Here is a 17197-nt window from a genome sequence, read left to right on the forward strand (position 1 = left end):
GGGTAACAGTTGGAATTTGAAAACATTCTTTTGGTTTGTAACAGTTCGCACAAAACGAGGTAGTATTCACAACTTCCGGTATTAGTTCTGTTTACATGAAAGTACTTTATTTATCCACGTTTACACACTTATCCCCTTCAAAATAGTCACCTTGTGCTCCCAAAGTTCCGGACGATGGATTTCAATCTGCGCTATTCCTTGTGCATTCAAATACTTTATAGGGGCCGCGGTGGCTCAGTGGTAGAGCGTTCACCTCTGGTGCTAGGGGTCTCGGGTTCAAACCCTGCTCCCGCTAAGTGAACTTTGTGGTGGCCAAACACCGTGTGCGTGGGTTTTCTCGGGGTTCTCCCGTTTCCTCCCACTTTCTTCATTCCACCATTTCATTCATCTCTCATCTTCACCGTCTCCTTTAGCCTAACCGGCATAACCGTGGGACGTAAAACTCAAAAATTTCATTTCATTTCAAATACTTTATAACTGCTCACACTTTACACGCGGCGGGGGCTGGAACAGTAACGTCCATCTTCTATCACTGCAACGATGCTAGGGAAGTTCCGCTAGCGCATGCGCCATGCTAAGACCTTACTCTCTTATGTGCACGTAGTCGCTTCGCGCAACATAGGTATGGACACTACTCGTATGTATATATATATATATATATATATATATATATATATATATATATATATATGTGTGTGTGTGTGTGTGTGTGTGTGGTACTCTATTTCTCGGTACTTTGTGGTGGACAAACACCGTGTGCGTGGGTTTTCTTGGGGTTCTCCCGTTTCCTTCCACTTTCTTCATTCCACCATTTCATTCATTACTCATCATCACCGTCTCCTTTAGTCTAACCGGCATAACCGTGGGACGTAACACTCAAAGATTTCATTTCATTTTTTCTATTTCTCGGTAACTACTTGCCACATCAGAATGAATTTGGTGGGAAAGTAGCCTGGGAACAAAGACTGCACTTCACAGCTTTGCACACCGGAAGCTTCTGAGATCGGTTCACCTACTGTGCTCCGCTTGTTTTATGACTAATGCAAGGCATCAGTACGATTGCGTCGTCTCTTCACTCGATGCAGCAGCGAAGCATACTAAGAGAATAATGGGGAACGAAGCATGTCCCACACAGGCTACGACGTTCAGTCGACTTGTACAGACCCATGTGCAGTAGATTGTAACATATGTGACCTGCCTTATACGTGGTAACAACTCCCGAACGTATGTAGATATGCGTTGAATTTTCCTGAGCTTAGGAACCATCCAGTCGAAACGGGCGTTCATGAAGTCACTCGGCAACTTACGGTGCTTCACCAACTGACACTGGTATATACGAGGGTTGCACTGAAAGTTTTGTTAAAATGATATAACACAAGCACATCAAAGTACAGCAATTTTTTATTGCTTTTCGAAGTACTCCCTGTGCATCAATGTATTATTTCATACCATAGAACCACATCTTGAAAGTTATGCTTCTCCGAAGTTAGTGCCTGCGAAACATGCAGTTTGTATGCTTCGATGTCCTCTTCTGGAGTGCAAAAGCGCTTCCCACGCAACATGTTCTTGATTGTTGGGAACAAAAAGAAATCACTAGGGGCTAAATCAAGTGAATAAACCGGATGTGTCAAGACTTCAACGTTTTACTGGGCCAGCAGCTGCTGTGTGTGAGCTGCATTGTCGTGATGCGGCACGATTCGACGGTTGTAGTTGGACTGTAACTTTGGTTGGTTTAGGTTCATCGCGGTACACCCACACAGCAGATTGTCGCTTTGTTTCCGACTCGTATGTATAAATCCGCGTTTAACCACCTGTTACGATGTTAAACACCAAATTAAATGATCCAGACTTGAACCGTTACGTCATAATTTTGCACCACTTCACACAGGCGTCTTTTTGTGATCGAGTTAAATTGTGTAGATTCAACGAACGCAAAGTTTTTTCACACCTAAATGATCAATCAATATTAATTTTATTTGGCTCATGCCAATGCCTAAAGTCCCCTGAATTTCGCAATAAAGTCACATGTCGATCAGTGTTAATTAATTCACGAACAGCTCCAATGTTTTGGGCACGATCCTCACCACTCATGCTGACCCGACTATATCTGAATTCCTGAAACCACCTGTAAATTATAGTGTGGGATGGTGCTTCATCAGGAAAAGTAGCAGTCATCCGACGAACACACTCTTGCTGTGTTAACTCTTGCCGAAAATCGTAATAAATCAGGACACCGAAGTGCTCTCTCGTCAGGTCCATTTTTGAACACGACCACCTCACTTCAAACTGGTGCCCTGCAACGACAAAGATTCCGAGTTACACGCGGTTTTGCATTTCGAGTGGACAAAGATGCCACTTTATAAGAACAACAAAATCTAACATATTACATTATTTCCAATACGTGATTCCCGAAACTTTTAGTGCAATTCTCGTATCAAAATTTGATAAACCTGCCCGTCAAGTTTATTTCAGGAGGTCATGACGGCTTAATGTGCAAATATTACGTAGTCTAGCGGTCTGAGGTGTTAGCCTGATAGTCTTGAGGAGAAAACCATTCGAACTTCTTACCATTCTAATGAGCGAGAGTCTTTTTTAACTATTCTTCAAGTTTTTGTGTTCATATTCGTGCTGAGTGTAGTAGAAACGAAGAGTAAGACAGAAATTATGTCAGAAAGAGTTTCCTTTAAAAAAACATATGATATAGCGTTCACCTCTGGTGTACAACGGATTCTTGGTTATATCCCAGGTCATGTGATCTTGAAGTGTACTACATCGTGTTCGTGGGTTTTCTCGGAATTTTCCCGTTTCCTCTCACATACACATTACACACGGTATTTCATACTGATTCAGTTTCATTAACCATCCGTTTTCTTCAGCAAATATGAACGTCACAATTAAACTGGACTATGATCTTTTTTGTTCATTTCACTAATGCTTATAATAATAATAATAATAATAATAATCTAATATAAATAAAATAGTTTGTTTGTGTGTCTGTCTGTGTGCTGCCTGGGGACCAGACGAATGGTCAGAGTATTACCAAACTTTTGTCACGTGTACCTTGGTCCAGGCCCCAGACCAAGAAGAAGCGTTTTTTTTTTTTTTTTTTTTTTTCAAAATTGGAACCAGAAGGGTCTCAGGGCTGTGGTGTTTACCGGGACATGTAAAAGTAGTAGAAAATGACCGATATTAGTGTCAAATTCATAGTTTTCGCGGTCGCTGAAATCAATAGTGAAACTCTGAAAGCATTAACTTCCAAATTCACCCATTTGTTTGTGGGCTGGGAGTCACCGCGAGGGCGGGGGTGGTAACGAGACGTAAAAATAATCCAATATACCGATATTAGTGTCAAATCCATAGTTTTCGCGGTCGCCGAGATGAATGATGAGACTCCCACAGGCGCTGACTTCCAAATACAGTCCCAATCGGCTGGAGACCAGAGGCGTTTTTTAAATTCGAACCAGGGGATCTCAAGTTTTAACGGGATGTGTAAAAGTAGTAGAAAATGACCAATATCTTTTTCTTTCGTTGTTCAGTTTGTTTACATAGATATTTTGTCTGACCCATGCGAAGAATAGGTATTTCAGCTAATAATAATAATAATAATAATAATAATAATAATAATAATAATAATAATAATAATAATAATAATAATAATAATAATAATGTGGTAGTACAAATCTTAGATTTTGTTTCGAATTAAATATGACTCTCATTTGGTTTATGAAATATAAGAATTACGGAAATAAGTTCATTTGTAAACAATTGTATCTCAAGAACTAGATCACGACGTAAAAACCCTGTTATACAATCATGTTTGTGAATTTGTGTTATGCGCTTACTATAGCTTTACTTACATAATTGAACTTATTAGAAAAGCTGGCACAGAAGTAGGGTCGTGACACTTGACGCTGTCTTTTGACCTACTGCGCATGTGCAAACTGTTCCGGTTACTGTTCCTGTGTTCCGACTCCGACATCAGTTCCGGTTCAGAATACACAACACAGGAGCAGCTCCAGCACACTACAAACATGGCAGAAAACTGTAGCCTTTTACAACCACTTTTTAAGATTACACAAAAAAGGCTGCAAAACACACATTCCAACTCCTAATCTAGAAAGGCTATGGCCACATGCAAAAAATGAAGAAGAGGCGGCATTTTTGCAGCCTCTTATGACCACTTTTTTCAACCATTATAAAAGACTATGACCTATTTTTTCATTTCCTAAATAACATAGTACATATTACAATATTAGGGATGCGCACGAGTCGAGTCGAGTCGAGATTTAAGCCTGTCTCGACTCGTCTCGAGAAAATGTTGTCTCGACTCGAAAATATGTTTCTGTCTCGACTCGACATGTTCTGTCTCGACTCGACTCGAATTCGAGTCGAGACGTCTCGAAATTCGAGTCGAGACAAAATATACGAGTAAAATATACGCACACATCAGCCAGAACATTTTGACTATCTACCTAATTGTCAGTATGTCCACCTTTGGGACGGATAACAAAGGCGACTCGTCTTGGCATGCACGCAATGATCCTTGGTAGGTCGCTGGAGAGAGTTGGACCAGATGTGCACACACAGGTCACCTAATTACCGTAAATTCCGGGGAGGGGATGATGCGCTCTAACGTCACGTTCAATCACATGCCAGATGCGTTCAATTTGGTTCAGATCCGGCGAGTGGGAGGGCCACCCCATCACTTGGAACTCGCCCCTATGTTCCTCGAATCACTCCATTACTCCTGGCCTTGTGACATGGTGCATTATCTTGTCAAAAAAATCCACTACCGTTGGAAAACATGGTCGTCATGAAGGGCTGTACGTAGTCTGCAAGCAGTGTGCGATACATCTCGGCGTCATGATGTCTTGCTCAAGCTCCACTAGATACATGGATGCTCACGTGAACAACTTCGGAACAGCTTATTATTTTTTTACAGTCTCTGTTTTGGAGTACCTATTCCCTTTATTAAATAAGTATAAAATGTGAGAAGTCTGAAGAGTACTGGTTTCCCTCCAAATAGCTATTACCAAATAAAATATAGGAAATTTAGATAACCAATTTCTTGATTATTTTCCACTCCTTTTTTATTTTTGTTCTTTCTCTCTCTCTCTCTCTCTCTCTCACACACACACACACATATACACACACACACACTCTTTAATGGTATATTTTTAAATCTATGAATGCATTTAAATTTTAATAAATTCTGGAAATTAATTTAAGCGTAATTTTCAAAGTTTGACACACTGTGAACATAAGCATATGGAAAAAATCCTGATTATTATTACTTTCTTTTATTTTCATCAGAATTGTGTGCAGATCACTTTTTTCCGGTTTTACTCAATAAGCAATGATTGAATAGAATATTTGTTGACAAGTCAAAGTAGAACTATTATTATTTTGAAACGAAACCAGCACAATCAAACACTCTTTGCAAAGCTTCAAGGACAAGTGACTCATTTGGCATTTTCTTGATTGCGATCTCAACAATAGGGATGTAACTTCATGCTTCACTTGTTGCAGATTTTTTCCTCACTCCCAAAAGTATCCCAAATTCTCCATTTTTTAAAAGAATTTGTGGAATGGCAATTGAAAACAAAGACCAAAACTATGTATCCACTCCCCTTTGCACCGGGATCAACCCCCTCATAGAGTTCTGCAGTTTAGCTAGAGTGACTGGATGAAAAGGTTGTGTATTATTGCATTCGTATCTTTCTAGTTTTGTTTAGATTTATAGAGATGGCAGGAATTTTTCCATTCGATGTTTTAACCCTTATTGAACTTGTGGAATGTAGACATTGTATATGGGATAACAGACTCTTTCAAGGACAGTGGGGCGCGGTGGCTCAGTGGTAGAGCGTTCACCTCCGGTGCTTGGGGTCCCTGGTTCGATCCCAGCTCGCGCCGTGTGGACTTTGTGGTGGACAAACATCGTGCTCGTGGGTTTTCTCGAGGTTCTCCCATTTCCTCCCACTTTCTTCATTCCACCATTTCACTCATCTCTCATCATCACCGTCTCCTTTCGCCTAAACGGCATAATCGTGGGACGTAAAACTAAAGATTTCATTTTTTCTTTCAAGGACAGAATTGAAAAGCAAAAAGCATGGCGAAAAGTTTATGCGTATCTTTCCTTGTCCAGGATTTTGAGTTCATGGACAAAAAGAAACGAGAAACGAGAGGTATGTATGCAACAGCGCGAATCTGTCTTCAACATGGGGGGGAGGGTAAGATCGTTCCCATATTATATATATATAGCGATGTTCAAATATTTCTGTAGTCGAGAAACAATGCTATGGAGGATCAGGGGACCAGAGTTGTCTTCAATATTGGAAGACGGGCAGATTTTAGGCTTATTCTGAGTGGACATTAATTTCATCCCACTTTCCTTTCTAGCGATCGGACACAAATAATCAAATTTCTCTCCCAAAAAACACATTTCAAATTTGATTATTGGGGGGGGGACAATCTCCCCAGTTCCAAGATTTGAGGGGAAATGTCCCCTTCATCCCCCCCGGGATTTGCGCCAGTGTATATATGGAGCAATGTAAAACAGAATTACTAATTCGAATCTTATCATTTAATCTAGTATGACATTAGTGTTAATTGCATGGAAAACAAAATAATATACATGCCATAAATATGTAACAGTGTTTCAACAAAAATTAAAACTAATATAGCTTGCAATGTACCGCAGCATCAATTCTCATCGAAACGAAAATAATATGTACGACATTATTTAAAACGGCACTGTTAAATTTAAACATGTTTAGGCATAGGACTATTTTTTCCAAGTTTTGTACCGTCCTCCACACCTCTTCAGAACAGTTTTTGTAGTCCTTGTTTTAAAAAATAATTTTCCCAGTTATTATTTTTTTTATTTGTTTTCATATATGGAGAAGATATTTTTGTGTGTTGCTTACTTCGCTCATCACCTGCAACGATATTGTCGGGGCTTCCACCGATATTGTCGGCGACGTGTGCAAAGTACGCCGACACTGACACCGATATTATCGGGGCTTCCTCCGATTTTGTCGGTATCGTGTGCAAATACGCTAAGCTATACTTATGTGGAAAACAACTTCATAGAGATGTGCACCAAATGATAGAAGTATGAAGTATTGTTACCACGCGGAAAACTTGGTCTATTATAATATTTGCCTCCCTCTGTTCGCTCATTCGTATCATGTGCATCGGATGGTTTTGATATTTCTTCTGATCATTAAAACATAGCAATGATGCCTGTGTGCGGGAAAAATACCCAAAAGCACCAGATAACTGTCTTTCCATTTGTTTTGGAAACAACAAATCCATTTCACATGTGCGAGAGAAAATGAGCAGAGCGAGATCAGGTAGTCACGGTCAGTTCGCAGCAGGAGTCCATGGTTAAACATTTGGCTCGCTACCTTTTCATATTGATGTGAAAACATACTCGCAAAACCTTACAAACACCAAAGACTGCACTTCAAAGAAAATTTTAAGACACAGATAGTTCAATTTTCTCTTAGCATTTTTCTTCAGGAAAAGAATCGGTTCACTGTATTCGAATAAGGGAAGGGGAGAAAGGGTGAATTTATATTTCATAGGGAAGTAACATTGTAAGTAAGATAAACAATACATACCGCTTCCGACACTTGAAGCATTTCTTTCAGCGGTATATCACTAGATCTATCCTAACCCTCATCCCACTTCAAGTTGTAAAGTAAAAAGGGACAGAAATATCAAAGATAACTGCGCACTTGAGTTTCAGTTCACAATAATAAAATAGTGGGCAAATAAACAGTCTTTTGTAAGCTAAAGAAAACGGTGATGTTGAGAATGAATGAAATGGTGGAATGAAGTAAGTGGAAGGGAACTAAAGAACCACAAGAAAGTCCACACACACGGTATTTCTATGCCACAAAGCCCACTTGGTACCAGCTGGGATCGAATCAGAGCCTTCACACACCAAGGGTGAAAGCTGTGCCACTGAGTCACAGTGGCCCCGAGGCCAGGTCGAGTCAACTTTACCTTTAAGGTTTCTTAGTATTTTAAGTAATGAATGTTACGATTATGAAATAGATTTTCCTTAATGAGCTGCATAAAAACAAAAGCCTTCGAAATGCATTAAACAATTAGCGCGATTTGATTGTGAACTTAATAGTTTCTGTAAATTTGAAACTGATTACAAAATGAACCCGTAATTTTATTAGGTGAATATAAAATATACTCCCAGCACCAAACAAAACTATTTGGAACTGTCATGAAAAGAAAGAAAGAAAAGGCAAATAGCGTTGCAAAAAGATTAGTAAGTAAGTGAAATACATTTCGGACGTGAATTTCGGAAAATAAAAATTACTAAACCTATTTCTCCTTCAGCAGTGCGCAGAATCAATGTCTAGCGAATGAACACCTCCATGATAACAGAGAGAAGTCGGTGTTAAGTCAGTAACAAAAGAAAGCTAAATAAATTCATATTAAAAGTTATATCAATGTGTAAATACGGAGATGCACCAAAGCTCGAAAACTTAATACACTATTACTCCTTTGTATCAAGCAATCATTCAGCGGTCATTTGAGAAAATGGAAATCCCAGGTTCCTAAACAACTATGTTAGTAGAGTAAAGTAAGGAGTGTATTTATCTTACAGTGAACTGCTTTGATGCCAAGTGGCCTAACTCCAAAATTGAAATTTTCCAGGAGTGAAAGTTGAAGTTCAGTATCTCATGGACAGTCCAAGTTTCTTTTGTGTTGGGAACCAAAACCATAACTACTGTATGAAGTTCATTGTTTTATGATTTAGTGTTTACAAAAATCCTTTTAAAAAATACCTATCTATAGAAGTGAAAGGTACCTATCTCTACTAGTTCTTGCCATCCAAGCAGTCCATTTATTGCAATATACCATGTAAAATAGTCTCGTATCATAATATGTGATGTACAACAAATGTTACATTATATATTATGGACATTACGGAAGTTAGAGAAGAAATATTAGGAGATCTTCGAAATGTGGTGTTGAAGGAAGATGGAGAAGATAAAATGGACAGAGAGAGCAACAAACGGAGATGTTTTAAAACGGATAGGAGAGAAGAGGACACTTTTAGCCACCATTCTTCGTAGAAAGGCCAATTGGATTGGACACATCTTGCGAAGACCGCCACAGAAGGAAAGATTGAAAGGAAGCGAGGAATAGGAAGAAGAACACAGCTGATCCAAGATTTGAAAGATAGGGGAAAATATTGGGAGTTAAAAGAGGAAGCTGAAGATCGAGAAAAGTGGAAGAAACATTTCCAGGGCAAAATCTAAAATTGAGTAAAAAAAAATCCTCATTAGTCCCAGGACCTGCCGAAAGGCAGGATACCTAATACTACTACTATTATTACTACAACAACAACAACAACAACTACTACTACTACTACTACTACTACTACTACTACTAATAATAATAATAATAATAATCGTAACTCGTGATACGCTGCAACACATTAAAGCCTCAAAATAGTTAGGAAAGCGAATAATCCAGAAGTTATGTAGTCCTATTGCGTTCATGGGAACGAAAACAATAATTATAACTATGCTATAATTACTATTATCTTTAATAATTATTATTATTACTATAGACTACCAATTGTTCATTCAGCGAATTTATGAAGTTCACTTTATCGCAATAGTTTTATACAAACTACATATAGGCTACGGATAATAGTTTTATACAAAGTAGATAATCGATTATTATTATTATTATTATTATATTTGAAGTACAATCAATATCAGGACATTAGTTTTAATTAACTGAATTGAGCTGAAAATTAAATCTTGATCTCGAAAGATTAACTATTAAGTTTATGCGTTCCATAATTTTCTAAAGTAATAAATGCTGTAATTGGTTTCAAGGCTGTTTCTGAGTGAATACTTTCTTCAAAATAATATTACAAATTATACAAAGATTTTCGAGACATTCGAGTCGAGTCGAGATTTTCAAGAGCAGTCTCGACTCGACTCGTGTCTCGACTCGAAAAATCGAGTCGAGAAATAGGTTTGTCTCGACTCGTCTCGAATTTTACAACGTGTGTCTCGACTCGAATCTCGACTCGAATTCGAGTCGAGTCGAGTCGAGATTCGAGACATGTCTCGACTCGAGCGCATCCCTATACAATATCTACCAGTATTACTCGTTCACTCTTTTACGACGAAAAGACTATGGCACCCTTATTTAAAATAGTGAAGCAGAGATTAAAAGAAAACAACAAAGCCGTAAGTTTGTTTATTCACCTCTCTCTCACACACACACATGGTTTACGGAGCACTTGGTAGCGCATGCACAGTAAAATTAAAGTTACATTTTTGGTATTAATTTAGTAGAAATTACACGTATGCACAGAGAAATTACATTTCCGACTCCGGTCCCCTATGATATATTTCGCAATCCTTAGAGAGGGCTGCAAAGAACTCATGTTTCAACATGCAGTCTAGAAAGGCTATGACCACATGCAGAAATGGAGAAATTACAACAAATTTAGAAGTGGCGGCATTTTTGTAGCCTCTTACGACCACTCTTTCCTTCTGTTACGAGACAACGCTAAAGCCCTCGTTTTTAGGATGACCCAGTAAATACTATTGCATCCGCCATACTCCCCGGACATTGCACCTGTTCCATTCCTTGAAAACGTCAGTTCGAATACATTCTTCGCGATGGAATACATGTCCTTGCAGAACGCTGCAACCTTTTATGAACACTTTTTAAGACTATGACTAAAGTCTGGATTTTTATGTAATATCAACCCCTAAATATGTACATAAATATGTAACAAAAAACGCTTATAAATGTAAGAAATATGTAATATTGCATATGTTACATATTTATGGAAACGTAATATTAACACGCGTATGAGTATGTAATTTAAACGAATTATGAAAATAAATAGGAAAATCTACTACACTTTATCCTGCTTAATGCAAGTACCTCAATGAAGTGAAATGCTTGAACAGCTGAGACAGCCATACTTCACTAACGCGACTAATAAAAATCAGACGCGAATGAAGATGTGAATCGCCTAGAGAGAAACAGGAAAGCCCCGAGAAAAGCAATGCATACGGCATTTGTACGTCAGAAATCTAATGTGGTGTGGTGTGGTCCCGTTTCAAATTTAGAACCTTTTACACTAAATGCGCATCCGTCACCACGGCCCAATCTTGAAATGAATTATACGCAATATACAAATTTAAATACTAAAAGCTACTTAAGACGAAATGTATTGTTTTATATATATTTATTTCATGCAGGGAAAAGCAGTCCTATATCTTTTAAACAATACCAGCTGAACTAAGATTGAAGAATATTTCCACTAATGAACATTTTTAATTTGAAATAAAGTATTTACAAAAGATGTGCCTGCAGTTCAACTGTGTGTTGTTGCACAATGGGTTACAAGGTACATTTCCAAATGATCAGAAGTAAAATTTTGTCGGCGATCGGATAAAATATTCTTGTATGCAGAGAATGATCTCCCCACATCACATGAGGCAACAGGAGCGTATTTCAACAGGGGAATGTAGTTGGGGGAAATATCTTCAGGGGGGGTTCTTGTTTTACCACTGAGAATCTCACACACTGCCAATAGGCTGTCGTAACCGGGGTTTCTCTCCAACACTGCATTTAGTTTCTTTCGAACTTTTTCTCCTACATCACCACACACACCTTGCAGCAGTCTCTTTGCATCCTCTATGATATCCATGGATTTCGGAAGAGGCCGCCCAATGTCTCTTAACTTTTTTATGCTTGTAGATAGCCAACCAAAATTGCTGTCTATGTATGCGATATCACACGCTACTTTTGAGTCATTAAACAGTTTCTGAGCAATGCCAACTGACATAGCAGACTCCGATAGAAATGAATGAACAACAGGCTTATTTTTTTGAAAATGTTCATTGTAGAAATGTACTGCCTGTCTCCAAGTGCTCCATCGCGTTTGCACAGGCTCTGGAGGAAGTGGCACGTCTGGCAGTTGATCTCTGTAAACTTGAACACGTTGTGGCGCCTTAACAAATATTGTTTTCGTGGAAGAAACTAGTTGATTGACTTCGCAAAAGTTGTTTCTTATCTCTTCAGCAACAAGCTGAAGAGCATGGGCCATACAGGTAAAATGAATTAAGTGAGGGTAAAAAAAAAAACTAAGTGCTCTAGCCGCTTTTAACATGTACGCTGCACTGTCTGTATAGAGAACAAGGACTTTTTCTTCCTGAGCTACTAAAGCGAGCAATCGTGGAATGATTCGTGCGTTCCAGCAATTTACTCGCAATAAGATAGGATTTAGATGGAGCATCGTCACTTAACTTTCCAATCACTAAATTTGCTACATAACGTCCCAAAACGTCTGTTGTTTCGTCCACAGAAATGCAAATATATGAACTACCTATTTCTGCCCTAATGGTATCTATAGCTTCCCTATAACAAACTTCGAGATAACACTTTCGAAGAGTGGATTCGTCAGGAATTCGACGCCCGCAGTACTTCTTCAGAAAAGCACAGTATTTTGGCATTTGAACTTTGTTCCAAGGAATGTTTGCTGGTACCATTGCTTGGCACAAGTCTTTGAAAAACTTACTCACTGAAGTATCTTGATGCATTTGTGTCAAGAGTACTTTTTTTTTTCTTTTTGCAGTTCGCAAATTTTTATTTCGTGAATGGAGTGCACTTCGTACATGTTGTTCTAACTGAGATTTCATTGAACATCCAAAATTTTTTTATCACACACTTGGCACAACACCACTTTACCGTCCGTAGTAAACGCATCATCGATAGTTACCCACGACCGCAATTTCGCTGATAATGTTGAGGCAACCGGAGCCATTTTTAACTTCGACGGTCAATACAGAACACGTGCGTTTTGCAACTGCAATACTAGAATACTGTCCTCCTGTCATTCAGTTGAACAAGCGAAGTTCCTTGAAAGGTTAGGTTACTTGCTATAGTATTGGCATTGTCGCCAGCTTCTTGGAACGAACTCTTGCAGTAAATTCCTGGAAGCACACTAGCATACAGTTTTAAATTGAATTGCAGCATTTGTTTCATCTTTTTTCCCGTCCGACCTCCGATAACAATCAAATAGACTTCATGTAGGAATTTCCTGGCCAGTCGCCTGTCAGGCACGTCATCTGTCTTCCTCCAGACGGCTGCTAATGTACCCCGGAGGGAGGATTTTTACTTGCTTCATCTTATATTTCTTTTGTTCTCGGCGAAAATTCTGCTAAACATGGTTTGACAAATAAAAAAGGAGAGAGATATTTCTCTTTTGATAAAGAAACGAAAAGATAGACATGACAAAATTGAATCTAGATGCAAGCCTTGCACAGTTCAAGAGTTTATATTTTTTAAATAAAATTTTAGGAAACGCAAATTTGTAAGACAGTTTCATGTAAAAATATGTAGAAACCATAGAAATGTGTAATATTTGTCAAAATATGTAATATGAAACTTGAGTTGAAGCACTCTACAGGTGTGAATCACAAACATTTAAGGATTTTACGAATCAACATATGAAGCAAAAAATATGTAATTACTTACAAATCCGGACATTAACTATGGCCTATTGCAAAGATTACACATGAAAGGCTACAGCATAGCAGCAACCCCTAGAGAGGGCAATGAACTCCTATTGAACATAGCAGAAATTACACTCAGTCTAGAAATGCACAAATTACACAGACTACAAAGGCAATGGCATATTTCGCAATCTCTAGAGAGGGCTATGGACACATAATCCTCTAAGAAGTCTATGGCATTAGCGGCGGAGTTTTTCCAACCGTTATTAAAAGACAGTGACCCTGAATAGCATACAATATCTACCCGTATTACTCATTTTTGATGTGATAAAACACTATGACACCCTTATTTAACATAGTGGAGCAGAAATTAAATAATAACATCATAAGTCTGGGGCAGCGTTGGCTCAGTGGTTCCCTCCCAACTCCGATTTCAGTTCCAGTGTCAGATCCGGTTCCAATTACACACCTCAGCTCGCGTGTGGGTGTGCGTGGGTTTCATTCCCACTTTTCATTATTACCGCCTTTATTAGCTATTCGGCATAGCGTGGGACGTAAAACTTAAAAATTGAATGTCAGCTCTCTCTCTCTCACACATACACGCACACAAATACACACACACACACACACACACACACACACATATATATATATATATATATATATATATATATATATATATATATATATATATATATATATATATATATATATATGGTTTACGGAGCACTTAGTGGCGTATGTTCAGTTTCAACTCCGGTTCCGATTACACAGGAGCATACTACGAACATATTTAACATAGCAAAAAAATTATAAAAGATAAATACCAAAGGCTAGTAGTACTGTTTTTAATCCTATGTAACATAGCAGAGCTAATAAAAGAGAATGACTTATTTATAAACCTCTACATAAGAAATACCCTGACCAATTTTTAAATCCCTATGTAACATACCAAAAATTACAACCTTTTAACCCTTACATGCAAATATTTTTATAAAGCTACGGTATATTTTCGCAATTTCTATTTCGCAAGTGTTCCGCTTCCAATTTAGTAGAGAGGGGGTGTACTCGTTTTCGTTTTTTACGACACTTATTTAATACAGCAGAAATTACATAGCTGTGGCAGCAAAATAGCAATTCTAAAAAAAATGTGGTTGATGTAAATTTTTCCAGCTATAGATATGCTACATTGACTTGATCCCTAGTGTTCCGTTGCAAACGCTGCTATCGGTTGAAGGAATTCCACTCGTTTTCTCTCGCTTAGCAACAGCTGAACTCTTATTGGCTCAATGCGTGGGTGTGAGCATTGGTTCGCATTTTTGCCACGGTTCAAGACATTTTGGCAGCACAATAGAGGCGGCTTCGGTAGGAGAAATATAATTCTAAAAGGAAAAAGAAACATTTTTCCAGCGACCTACGTCTTTCCTGGCAATGTTCCTGCAACAACAGGAGAACTGCAATTTATGCTGTGTTGTAGATTTTCTATATTCTGCATATAAAGACTGAGGACTCTCATAATTTCCATTTATTTACGGTTGTATAAATTGGTCCTGGGTACTCTAATTAATTAATTTCATAGAGCTCAACAAAATGATATCACTCTTATGCGTAGTATTTGAAAAATTGACAAAAACTGGTACTGCGCGACAACTACTCTACATATTAAAATGAAACCTGTAGTGACCGCATTTTATTGCTTTAGCACATTTTGAGACTACTGCAGCGATAGAAAGAAAATAAAATATTTCTCACTTGCTATTATCAAAAAATAATAAGCAATTAAAACATTGAGATGGAAGTTAAAATTTCTAATCTCTAAAACATAATTGTTTGTTTCAAACGTGTTTGTGCAAAGACAACCAAGCAACACACTCCACCTAGTCAAAGGCAGTCCCCACAACAAAAAATGGAACTGTATTGTGAATAGAATCGAACACAGCCCTTTATATTAGTGTTCATAAAATATTTTAACTAAAAGGAAATCAATTAAAAAATATCGAGACTCCCCTGAAAACATATAACACGTCCCGACATTCATATGCACTCACACAAATTTTGGAAAATCGGCGTCGTTGGTGTCAGAGAAATCTGTATGTGCTAGGTTTTCCAAGTGCATAAAACGTTTCACTAACATATACATCAACTCACATTCAAAATTATACTCTATTAAAACTCTTGTAAGTTTGATTTATGACATTTAATTATTATACCTCTAGTAAAACACCCAAAATTAGAACCTTAGAATTGCAAATAATCTCATATATCAATAATAATAATAATAGTAATAATAATAAAAGACTACTCTTACGGTTTATAGGATGGAACATCATCTGCACTATAGGCTTGCACTTGTTCTCGCCAGCGATTCAAAGCACTGAAAACAACTTCATCTTTAGTTGATACCTTACCGCTTCCTATAGAAGCCCAATGATAGTAAAGAGTCTGACCTAATTCATAGTTCCCTAGAAAGATGATTCATATATTTATATAAATGATATGCATTTCTATGAACACTTTCCACCATACTCATAATTAAAATTGTAGAAATTTTACACTAATTTTGACATCGCGAGTAATATTAGGGTCACAAAGGTGTGGTTGCTAAAGGGTTTATCTCCCAATCGAAAGCACTGTTTTAGGTTTCCTTAAGAAAACTTCCCTCTTCTGACTCAAAATTTTCCTTAGTTTGTTTGTTGAGTGTCCAATTGCTATGACAAAAGTTATATGATACGATTAATTTAGCTATATTAAAAGAAATTCCAACCATATTTGTTATATTAATTTGCTTTTTACTTCTATTTCTTTTTTACTTTTTACTTTAATTTTTTTTTTTTTACCAAAAATACACAAACACATCCTACCAACAATGGGTGCAATTTACGCTCCTTTAACAAACACACAAACACTAATTATACGACCCGCTCGGGAGAGTAATACTCCCGGAAGTACGTTTTTCCGCGCGCTACTCTAGCCAGCTGTTTTACGCGCTATCCTAGTCAGTTGTTTTAAGTTGGTAACAAAATTTATATCATGAAGTACAAGGGGAACAAAACGAGCTCTATATCATGGAGTACAAGGGCATAAGTACTACAACTACTTACCTGCACAAAAGTAAATAAATCACTTTTTTAAGTATTATTTTCATATTATTTTATTTTAATAAGTGTTATAAAAACGTTAAAAAATGTAAAAAAAAAACTTTCCTCGGGCCAGGTTTGAACTCACGCCAAAAGAGAATTTTATTACTAGCATATAGTGCTAGCCCACTCGGCCACGAAGGCCAACAGCAGTAAGCGTTTGATTTCTGGTATTTTAATGCAACGTGGCAAGAAGTGGATAACGCCAACCAATCAGAAGTGTGTTTCTTGTTTCTACTTCCGGGAGCATTACTCTCCCGAGTTAGTCCTCTAATTATTGCTATTCTATTGGTTTATTTCTGAAGAACAAAGAAAAATTTAAGGATTTATATTAGTCAATCAGTCAGCGAGAGAATTTCCCTGGATTTTCAAGTTTTATCGAAAAATTCCCATTTCTTCAACTTTGCCTATGGAATTTCCCTATTTAGGTGACGTTAGGTTTACATCGAAGTTGCACCATCCGAGCGTGACGTAATGTCACATCGTATTATCAGAGGGGCAAAGGTGAAATCAAATGAGCCCTGCGAGGCTTCT

The 17197-nt window shown here is 37.8% G+C and overlaps 1 protein-coding gene across 2 annotated transcripts in view; it reads right to left on the reverse strand.

The window, feature by feature from the left end:
- Positions 1 to 17197, reverse strand: part of LOC145692016 (venom allergen 5-like) — a 39843-nt gene that overhangs the window by 7081 nt on the left and 15565 nt on the right. For both annotated transcript variants that reach the window (XM_081767315.1, XM_081767314.1), the window contains one exon: positions 15835 to 15988. In XM_081767315.1, coding sequence (XP_081623441.1) covers positions 15835 to 15988 — 154 coding nt within the window. The remainder of the gene's footprint in view (positions 1 to 15834; positions 15989 to 17197) is intronic.

The sequence above is a fragment of the Thermobia domestica genome, chromosome 8 (genome assembly GCF_964235325.1).
Source record: "Thermobia domestica chromosome 8, izTheDome1.hap1.1, whole genome shotgun sequence".
Classification (NCBI taxonomy): domain Eukaryota; kingdom Metazoa; phylum Arthropoda; class Insecta; order Zygentoma; family Lepismatidae; genus Thermobia; species Thermobia domestica.